The sequence below is a fragment of the Myotis brandtii genome, unplaced genomic scaffold, assembly GCF_000412655.1.
Source record: "Myotis brandtii unplaced genomic scaffold, ASM41265v1 scaffold842, whole genome shotgun sequence".
In the NCBI taxonomy this organism is placed as follows: Eukaryota; Metazoa; Chordata; class Mammalia; order Chiroptera; family Vespertilionidae; genus Myotis; species Myotis brandtii.
This window is the reverse complement of record NW_005371421.1, coordinates 465,940-477,161: the sequence shown is the minus strand read 5'-3', so window position 1 is coordinate 477,161 and position 11,222 is coordinate 465,940. Positions and strand designations below refer to the sequence as shown.

At 38.9% G+C, this 11,222-nt stretch overlaps 1 protein-coding gene across 3 annotated transcripts in view; it reads right to left on the bottom strand.

Annotated features, from left to right (window-relative positions):
• Nucleotides 1–6,055: 6,055 nt before the first annotated feature.
• The window catches only part of RANBP2 (RAN binding protein 2), a 99,413-nt gene continuing 94,246 nt past the window's right edge, over nt 6,056–11,222 (bottom strand). For 2 of the 3 annotated variants that reach the window (XM_005884659.2, XM_014532095.1), the window contains exons 27-30: nt 8,323–8,468; nt 7,390–7,663; nt 6,957–7,291; nt 6,056–6,564 (exon numbers count right to left, since the gene is read on the bottom strand). In XM_005884659.2, coding sequence (XP_005884721.1) covers nt 6,259–6,564; nt 6,957–7,291; nt 7,390–7,663; nt 8,323–8,468 — 1,061 coding nt within the window. In that variant the 3' untranslated portion in view covers nt 6,056–6,258. Of the gene's footprint in view, nt 6,565–6,956; nt 7,292–7,389; nt 7,664–8,322; nt 8,469–11,222 lie in introns of those variants that run through there. The other variant, XM_014532097.1, reaches the window with a different exon arrangement.

The window sequence follows — 11,222 nt, the reverse complement described above, 5'->3', positions numbered from 1 at the left end:
GCGTTCAAATCCGCGGCGGGACGCGCAGGGGCGGAGCTCGCGCCTCGGAAGTGCGTCATGACGCACGAAACGCCCCGCCCCTCATGCGAGGTCTGGGTCCCTGTCACTTCGTTAAAAACGTCCTAGCGCTGCCTTTAGTGACTATTTGCTTCATTAGTGTTATTTGGACTGATAAATGGCGTTTAATCTTTTCAGTTTTTTGCTACTTCGTTTTCTTCCGTCATGTCTACTTAGGTTGCACTTCGCAGGCGTGTCCCCTCACTCCAGCTGCAGCCTCAGAGCTCCAGGGCCAGGGAGGAAGTCACTGCCTTGTAACCACTGCATCTCTTGTACAGGCGGGAATGCATGCGGCATCTGTCCAGATACTGGGCGCACCAGGATGGTCCACACCTGACGGGTCAGACCGCACCTTGGTCTGGGGCATATCTGACGTATTTGTGTGCGATTGGACATAATCAGGGTGACCTTGCTAACTGTAATATTAAATGAGGGGGTAAATCCAAGAATAAATCGTACTACAAAGTATAGCTATTCCAATAATTACCTCTTCACTTTCCTACTATGGGCCAGTATTTCCTATTCAGAGTAACAGGGTATATTAATAAGCAGTATTAAAATGTAAGCTACATGAGATCATGCTTTTTAAAAAAAAAAAAAAAAAAAAAAACAACCTCCCCCAATGCCCAGAACAGTGCCTGTCACTTAGCAGGTGCTCAGTATTTATATCAACCTAAATCAGAGACTACTTGAGTTGAATAACTAAATAGATGTTGGGGTCCAACCCCAACAGGTCCAGGGGTCCCCAAAGGTGTGGACGGAGTCGGCGAAGAAGGAATGACACGGAGACAGCCTTCAGTTGATCAGCAGCCTAGTCAGGACCTCTAGCCAGGATCTCCAGCCAAAGTTCTGGTTCTGAGTTCTGGTTAGGAACTGATTAGGATCTGATGTTTATTGTCTTGTTACATCTATATTTATACCAGCCGATTTTAATCCTGTCAATTTCTATTACAAAGGTTAGGGCGTTTCTTATCTCCATTCCAGGGAGTAAAGATTATGTAGCTTAACTACCCGCCTGGCACTTAATTAAGGGGTTGTATCCCCTCCCTAACCTCAGGGAAAAATCCCTACCTGGGGAAACAACCTTTCTCGGAGAGGTGACCTTGGTTAAAACACATGGCGCTAAGGAGAGCAAACATATTAAGAACAATATGCTATATATGCCAGGTCCCTTGAAACATATGCTGTGCAGATGTTTCTTTCCTGCAGCGACTGTGTCAAGCAGCAAGGATGGACCGGCTTCCGGCAAATTCCCCCTTTTTTATTTTTTTAATGATAGCGCATGCAAATCAGTGGCCACCTCTCAGATTGGGCTGTTTAAGATTTGGAAGAAGACTGGCAAGCAATGACAATAAGCATAGCTATAAACATAGTGGATGGATTGCACAAAGAGCCTTGTTCCTGTAGAAGGTTGCTGGCCTCTTCAGTCAAGGGATTTCAGCTGTCCTCAAGTCGGTGGTTTGGTTGTCCTTGTTGATCTGGCTAGCGGGCAGCGTCATTGGTGACAGGCTTCCCATAGCGTCAGCGAGTTGAAGGGCTGCATCAAAGGGTCCATCAGGGCCGTGCTTGATGGTGGTGTCGGTGTCCGAGGAGGAGTAAGCTGTGCCCTCTGGGTCAGCTGATATGGAAGATGGAGGGTAGTAGAGAGAAAAAGAAGAGAAAGCAAAAGAACTACAAGGCATGGAAGTGTTTAGAATAAAGAAGGAGGAGAAAGGGAAGAAGGCAGCATCCTGACACAGCCCTTTCCTTCAGCTGCCCCTTTCCCTGTGGTCCAAGGTAGAAATGGGAAACAAGTCCTGTTGCAGTGAGAGGGCAGCTGCTGTCAGCCAGTCTCTGTCTTTACCTGGGTCCCGATCTGAGCTGGGCCAAGTCTTTCTGTTATCTGGGTCCCGATCTGAGCTGGGCGTGGGAAGCGGGAAGCAGCCATGGGGGCAGGAGACCTCCCTCAGAAGGGGCGAGTGTTCAAGCCCCTGCATAGTTGGGGGGGTGAGGATCTGTGCCCCACCTCTGTTGACCCCCAAGTTCTCTCCTGCCGGCCCCTCTGCGACTGTGCCTGTCTTAGGTCGTTCCTCCCTGAGGAATCTTACCCGTCTTTGACTAACCAGCCATCCTCCGGGGCCAAGCAAGGTGATGTGAGGTTCAGTTCTGTCTGCTTGGTAGCCTATGCCCCCATGGCCTCCACGCCCAGCAACTGCCTTGGGTTTCACTCGCCTGCTGGCAGGGCCACGGCATTGATCACATATCTTGGGGAACCCAGGTTTCTTCTCCAGGCAAAGGGGTTGAGGCAATTTGCCGGAAGCCGGTCCATCCTTGCTGCTTGACACAGTCGCTGCAGGGAAGAAACATCTGCACAGCATATGTTTCAAGGGACCTGGCATATATAGTATATTGTTCTTAATATGTTTGCTCTCCTTAGTGCCATGTGTTTTAACCAAGGTCACCTCTCCGAGAAAGGTTGTTTCCCCAGGTGGGGATTTTTCCCCGAGGTTAGGGAGGGGATACAACCCCTTAACTAAGTGCCAGGCGGGTAGTTAAGCTACATAATCTTTACTCCCTGGAATGGAGATAAGAAACGCCCTAACCTTTGTAATAGAAATTGACAGGATTAAAATCGGCTGGTATAAATATAGATGTAACAAGACAATAAACATCAGATCCTGATCAGTTCCTAACCAGAACTCCGACCAGAACTTTGGCTGGAGATCCTGGCTAGAGGTCCTGACTAGGCTGCTGATCAACTGAAGGCTGTCTCGTGTCATTCCTTCTTCGCCGACTCCGTCCACACCTTTGGGGACCCCTGGACCTGCTGGGGTTGGACCCCAACAAATAACCACTTAATTTCTTATATAAATACACTAGCATAACCCTTTACTTTTCTAAATTGTATTCACCAGCATGTCTGGACTAATAATTCCTAGTTTCTGGATTATTTTTAAATTTCCTCAAATGCCAAAAACTTTGTAAGATGAATATTTTAATAAAGTAGTTACCTGATAATTACTTAAACCAATAATTATTCGGCATACAATATAACTATGGTATAAAAACGAGTTTCTTTATACTCTATCTTTAAACAGAATTTAATGAGCCAATATAAAATCAAACCAGTTTAAGAAATACATAACGTGGGTTTATACCACATTAAGAAATAACCGAAGTCACAGGCAAAGTCCTTTGCCTCAAGCCACTTTTAAGCATCTTTGGAACACTAATAGAAAAGTCAATTTACTGGCCATTTTTATCAAACTTTTGGTCGAAATATTAATTTTTAAAGCTTCTTAATTCAAAATTTGAATGCTTTAAGATACCACTGATTTCTTTAAACAAAAATCTCTACACTGTACTTGCCTTTACTTGAATATTATTCCAAAATCACAACAGGCATCAGCTGTCCCAGCTGAAAAATTCACAACTTTATAGCAATTTATACTACATAGGCTTCCAAGAAAAGCCAATTTTTATTGCGCATACATGTAGTCCGTGGTTCTTTTTAAGGTTCTTGTAGTTCAACTGATACACTGGAGTATCAGTTACCTGGTTATATGGCCAAGTAGATTTAGTGATCACTCATTACACAAACCACACACGACATTCCTCTCCTCCTTTAACTAGTGGTTGAGCAGGTACTTATTACAGGACTAGAGGCCCGGTGCACGAATTTGTGCACATTAAAAGGAAATGAATTGGAAACTTAAACAGTAAGTGGCTATTAGACAATATTAAGTATAATAAAATTAGGGAAATGAAAAAAAAAGGAAATGAATTAGATGAAATATTTTAATATCGGTATTCGCCCTTTCTCTATAATAGTGTCAACCAAATTCACAACTGACAATGACAGATGCAAATACACCATGCGATTGGCACCAGAGAGAGCTTTATATAGATAAGCTTGCTTAATTAGACCTGCTTTCTGATTTAGCTCAACTTTTTCCAGCCCAGTGAAGCACCCCAACTTCTCTTTCAGGTAATTGTCAACAACACTGCAGTAAATATCAACAGGAAGCAGATTATTGTAGTTCACGCAGGGAGAATAAAGGGTGAAATATTTAACTGTAGCAGTGTTTGACTATACTCTGCGCAGTGAAAAAACCTGAAGTCATTTTAAGGTCCACCATTTCTTACTTTTTTTCAGTCGGGTCAAGTTTCTAAACTTTCCAAATCTCCATTTTCTGGCTAATGAAAAGAAAATAGGATTCCACTGGGTCTCCTATCTACCTACTCCAGGACTTCTGTGAGGATCAAATGAGATGAGGCATGAGAAAACACTTCACAGACATTTGGTTAAAGTGTAAAATGTTTGCACCTGGCTATAAAACAAGTCATGTTCCTGGGCTGAAGAAACTCCAAGGAGGCTAGTCGCTAGGGAGAGAAAGCCGGGCATTGCTACATGACATCATTACCAGGTGCCCACAGCCATCATTTCTGGGCTGGGCCAGGCTGTGGGCCACATTTTGCGCCACGGGGTCTTGGCAGCATTGGCTGCAATTTGGTGGGCTGTCACTCCAGGGTGGTGGTAGGGCCTGTGTCCCACTTGGGGGAAGCCGAGTGTTGCTTTGTGGGCACCAGGTCCATAGTGCCGTTTCTTTGTAAATAGCCAGTCCGTGTCACGGCAGCTCCTGCATTAAGCATCTGCCCCCTGGTGGTAAGTGTGCATAATAGCGACCAGTCAGATGGTCGGAGTGACACTTAGCATATTAGCCTTTTATATATATAGAGACTAGAGGCCCGATGCATGAAATTTGTGCACTCGGGAGGGGGGAGGCCCCTCAACCCGGCCTGCACCCTATCGCAGTCCAGGAGGCCTCGGGGGATGTCTAACAGCTCCTGCATTGAGCATATGCCCCCTGGTGGTCAGTGCGCGTCATAGCGAACTGTCATTCCGCCATTCGGTCGATTTGCATAATAGCCTTTTATTATATAGGATAGCCTATTATATAGGATACCCTAAACAACAGAAAAAACACCAGTCTTTTACTAAATGTGATGATTTCACTGGGAAGAATACAGGAGGGCAGAAGGCAGCCACTATTAGTGATTAGAATGATTGGAATATACCAAATCTTGTGCTCTAATTAGCTTCTTTGTAGTTCTATATTGAGTAGGCTTATGAGAATATCCCTTTTTAGCAGTCTAACTTTTGAAACTAGCCATTTTCCAAATAAATTTTCAGTGTGTATCAAACTTGAAAAAAGTCACTTCCTTGGGGGCTATGGAAATTATGTGGCATTTTGAGTTTATAGACCTTTAATTGTCCTCCATAATTTGGTTCTAAAATTAACAAACAATTATATGCACAACAAATTTTCTAAATGTCATGGCTGTTAACAATTGTCATTTTATTTTTGCTACAAAATTCACCAGAAAAAGTTACTGCAACAATCTAGTATTAAAGCAAATCTTTAACCAAAAACATGGAATAGATCTTTTTAAAATATTCACACTTTATCACAATAACTGCAAGGAAAAACTCAAGTTCAACTAGAACAAAGCTGCAGTTTGAGGTAGTAGAAATAGATGACAGAAAAGTTAAAAAAAAATCTAAGGACATACTCAACTTGTTTCAAATGTAAAAATAAATGTAATACCTTTGAAAGGGCACAGGAAGCTACAAATAATTTTAAGAAAAGGTACTCTACTTAGAAATTCATTAAGTATCCAGGAGGTGCAAAGATTACAGAAGAGCACTTTGGTTAAGTCTCTAACCTCTGGGCTCTGCCCATTCATAAGTCTCTATGCATAAATGAGAACACCAATAGTTAAAATTACCAAATATATTTTCAAATCTAAAATAAAAATTACCCCTGTTTTGGTCCCTTTATTCAAACAGTAAATATATCCATGCAGGAAGTCCAGTATCTTAAAAGAAATTAAAATTAAATTGTTTATATAATATTCCTTCAATGAAAAGGTCTATTGCTTTTAACAAGATTAGTATTATTCCACTTTAATACAAATATGTCAGGAGTACATAAACACAAGTACACCTGAAACAAACCAGTGTTTAAATTTTTATTTCACACCATGCAAGGTCAATTGTAACACATTAAAAAGTGACAAGAACTATACGCTGCAATTTTACATTTATACATTAGAAATGTCCATTTTCAAAAGCTGAACATAATTACTATATTGTCATAACAGCTAAGCTTCAAATCAACTGTTTATACAGGTAACGTTTACTATAAAAAAACAATGACTTTATATCTGTCCACATTCTTTGATACTAATTCTTCGACTAACAGACCCTTTAGGAGAACCAAATGATTCAATCTTTTTCACAGTATCCATGCCATCCTTAACAAACCCAAATACTACATGCTTAAAGTCCAAATGCTCTGCTTTTTTCAATGTTATAAAAAATTGAGAATTATTGGTATCGCGGCCTCGATTAGCCATTGATAGGAAGCCAGGACCAGTATGTTTCACATTAAAATTTTCATCTTCAAATTTATCACCATAAATGGACCGTCCTCCTGTTCCATCATGTTTGGTGATATCTCCACCCTGAAAAAAAATTATTATTAGTAGGGATCCTGAGTAAAATATTACAATGCACACAGACTAACTAACCACTACAGATAAGTCCTAATCACCCAGATTGCTAGAAAATGTGGTATGAACACTAAGTAATACCCATTTTTGAAAGAAGACAAAAATGACAAGAGGTCTTTTTCCCACTCTCAATTTATAGCAGGTTTAAAGTTATTAGAAATTTCAACTATTTTAAGCGGAAAATTTTTTTGGGGGGTAGGATATATTGAGATGGTAAGACCAACTAACGTGTGGAAAAGCTAAAGAAATCTAAGAAAATCATAGGTGAAGAGGAACACTCAAATTTCCCTATTAGTGTAGTACACTTTTCTAGACTTCAATTGTGATACACAGTCAATACTTACTTGGCAAACGAAATCTGGAATTACTCTGTGAAAAATGGAGTTCTTGAAACCAAAACCCTTCTCTCCAGTGCATAGTGCTCTGAAGTTCTCAGCAGTTTGAGGAACAATGTTTGAAAATAATTCCATGGTTATACGTCCTAGAGGTTCATCATCTGCACAAACATCAAAAAACACCACAGGATTTGTCTCCTTTGATAATTCTGCTGTCAGTGATACCTGTCCTTTCTGGAGTTTCAATAAATTTTGTTGACATTCTTCAAATTTTTTCTTAAAACAATCAGCCATTTCTTTAGTTTTAAATCTCACTGCAAGCTGTTCCACTTTGGCTTCTCCATCTATTAAACAACAAAACAACACAGTTATCTCAATATCAAAATGTTTTAATATTGTTATGGATTTTAGGAAAATCCAAAAAGTGAAAAGTAGCATTTACCAGCATAATCCGAGGCAGTCCAAACTAAAGCATTGTTCGAAACATTTAAGGGTTTTAATTCCATTGTTTTGGTAATAACATGATTTGCACACACTTTAAAGACTTGGTCTCTTCTCATTAGGATCCGATAATAATTCTTCAGTGTATGCCAAAGAATTTTAATATCTCCAACACCACGCTCCTTCCACTGATTGACATCTCGATCCCATCTATAAAGTTTGGCTCTCTCTTTAAATAAAATTTCCTCATCTTCTTCTCCAGATTTTACTTCTACCTATGATAGATGAAAAATAAGCTGCTGCTCATAACATATTCCATAACAAATTCCTTAAAATACTGTCTTTGTAATGACATTAACAAAACATGAACTGTGCTATAAAAACAAATGGTAATATCCTAAGGCTAGGAATACGTCTGGCTTGGATTAGGCAGTGTAGACCTGACTTGTTATTAAATCTTTTTCTCTTATGTAGTATTCTTCCTCCTTTTGAAAATTAAATACATTCTTTTATAAGACAGAAGTGGTTTCAAAAAGTTCTTCAAGAGAAATATTTACTACTTGAGGTTGAAAACTGAAAGTAATTTGTCTAAAACAACATTCTTGTCCAGAAAATGTAGAGTTTATTTTTACTGATAGGACTTTAGCAAGTATGAGATTAGATATATTTGCCCCCAGAATTATGTTATGAAAACAAACATATGAGAAAAATTAGCTCTTCCCAATAATTTTATATGTAATATACCAAACAACATTTATATATAAATTTTAACAAAAATGACAATTTATACTTAAAGGCTTAACTTCTAATTAAGAGCTTCCATTTGAAACTGTAAATATTCTGAAAGAAATCCAAACAAAGCCAGCCCTGCAAAATCAAGTTTGAAACCTAAAATATGATGTTATTAGTAAGATTTTCATCCTTTAATAGTTACCTCTGGTAATGACACTATTGGTTCAAAGTGGATATCTTCATTATAAACTACTTCTTCATCACTACCGTCTTCTTCTTCACCAACTTTATTGGTTGACTGTGTTCCAAACACAGTTGCTCCAGTATTTGCCCACTGGAAATTTTTATCTGATGAATAAATCAGGATATTGAAACAGTAGTATCTATTTGTATTAGTTTTAATCCTCTGGTTAAATTATTTAATCAATGCATCAAATTAACAATGATGTGCCATATACTTGTAGTTAAAAAAATGCCCCCATTTTTAAATTATATTATTTGAAATTATATTATTCTGTCAAGGGCAAGTCATGTAGTGAGTTCATAGTACATTTAGTACTATTTACGCTTGAAAGATATAAAGATAAGATCATTTGACCATTTCGTAAACTTCATGATATTAACATAATAACTTTCAGTAATGAAGCAGGTTCTTTAAAAAGTACAAACCTAGCTAGCCCTAACCGGTTTGGCTCAGTGGATAGAGCGTCAGCCTGCGGACTGAAAGGTCCCAGGTTCGATTCCAGTCAAGGGCATGTACCTTGGTTGCCGGCACATCCCCAGTGGGAGGGGTGCAGGAGGCAACTGATGGATGTTTCTCTCTCATCGATGTTTCTAACTCTCTATTCCTCTCCCTTCCTCTCTTTAAAAAATCAATATATATTTTTTTAAAAAGGTACAAACCTTGGAATTCTCAAAACTCAATTCCAAAGGTAGTTTATTTCATAAAACATTTTATCACATGAGAAAAATAGCTCTGAAGCTAAAATGTCCTCAAAGAGGCCAAATGTGCTACTTCAAAATTAGCCAAAGCAGTCCAAACATATGTTTATAACTTCTCTATTTCACAACTTCCTCCTGAAGTAACTACTGTTGGAGCATAGATTTCTTCAGGCCTTGGGAAAAGCTCACTGACTCCAACTGTCCTCAATGGATACTAGACTGTGAGGGGTGAAAAGGATTACCATTCCCATGCAGAAGAACAAAGACTGTTTTTCTCCCTCATACCTTGCAGGTGAAAACTAAAAGTTTCTTCATCATGATCTCAACTGAGATGACCCAGCCTTCTAATACATTCCCCACCACCTCAGAGGAAAGAAACCCCTCTTAATTTGTCACCACTTAATGAATCATTGAATTAAGAAAACCCTGTATCTGGTGCTAAAAATTCATAAAGTAGCAAAAATGTATCAGATCACTTCAAATACCCTTGGAAGGTGTGGCAGAAATTTTCAAAATTCCTCTAAAGCAGTGGTTCTTAGCACTGGGTGAATATTACAACTACATCAAGAACTTTTGTAAAATAGCAATGCCTGAGGTACCATTCCTAAGGAGGCCAATATAGCTATCAGGTAGTTTGTTTTTTTAAAAGCTCCCAGAAATTCTATTAGGAATCCATGAGCTGAAAACCACTGTTCCTCTTGGGATCAGAAGGAATAATCCATACAGTAAAAGTATAAAAATAAACATGTCAATAATTAATATCAATATCATGGTCACAGTACCAAGGAGATTTCCACTATGTGTCGGAGTTTAATGAAAACACTACAAAATCTAAAGAAAATATGATAGCCATAACCGGTTTGGCTCAGTGGATAGAGCGTCGGCCTGCGGACAGAAGGGTCCCGGGTTTGATTCCGGTCAAGGGCATGTACCTTGGTTGTGGGCACATCCCCAGTAGGGGGTGTGCAGGAGGCAGCTGATCGATGTTTCTCTCTCATCGATGTTTCTAACTCTCTATCCCTCTTCCTTCCTCTCTGTAAAAAAATCAATAAAATATATTAAAAAAAATAAAATAAAATAAAGAAAATATGAAAAAGTGGCAATCATTGGCAAAGGAAGACCTAAATAACAAAATAGGTGTTCCTTATTATTCTCTTAGTTCCCATATTAAATACTATACAACAGAACTGTGTGAACAGGACTTTCAGAAGAAAATTAATAGGAAAAAAGGACCAAAATTAAAAGAGACAAAAGAAGTGAACAATAAAAAATGAACCAAAAAGTAATCACCATAGAAATAATATGAGAAAAGAGAAGGAAAAGTTTTAAAATGAAGAAGGTCCACACAATACCAAGAACAAGTTTCAAAAAGACACCTACATTCTACTGACATTTATAACCTCTCTGAAAAAAAACTAAGTCCTATAAGCTCTTATTAAAGAGAAAAGCAAGACTGAAATTCTAAATTAAGAAATTTAGTTCTTCGGCCCACGCTCCAACCACTGAGTACCACCGGCCAAGGCCACCAAGGGGATTTAGTTTCAAGCACTATTTCCTAATTGTTAGTCAATCTAATTAAAGAAAGCATTAAACACACAAGACAAGTAACAATAATTTAAAGAAAACTAATGGCAAAATCTGAAGATGAATAAAAAATACACACACAAAAAAAAGAACAAAGTAGAAGGGATCTTAATACCAGATACCAAGTTATACTACAAAGCCACTGTTCTCAAAACGGCCTGATACTGGCACAAGAACAGACATACAGACCAATGGAATAGAATAAAGAACCCAGAAATCGACCCAAACCACTATGCTCAATTAATATTTGACAAAGGAGGCAAGAGCATACAATGGAATCAAGACAGTCTCTTCAATAAATGGTGCTGGGAAAATTGGACAGATACATGCAAAAAAATGAAACTAGACCACCAAATTACACCATACACAAAAATAAACTCAAAATGGATAAAGGACTTAAACATAAGATGGGAAACGATAAAAATCTTAGAGGAATCCACAGGCAGCAAAATCTCAGATATATGCCCAAGCAGTATCTTCACCAATACAGCTCCTAGGGCAGTGGTCGGCAAACTGCGGTTCGCAAGCCACATGCGGCTCTTTGGCCCTTTGAGTGTGGCTCTTCCACAAAATACC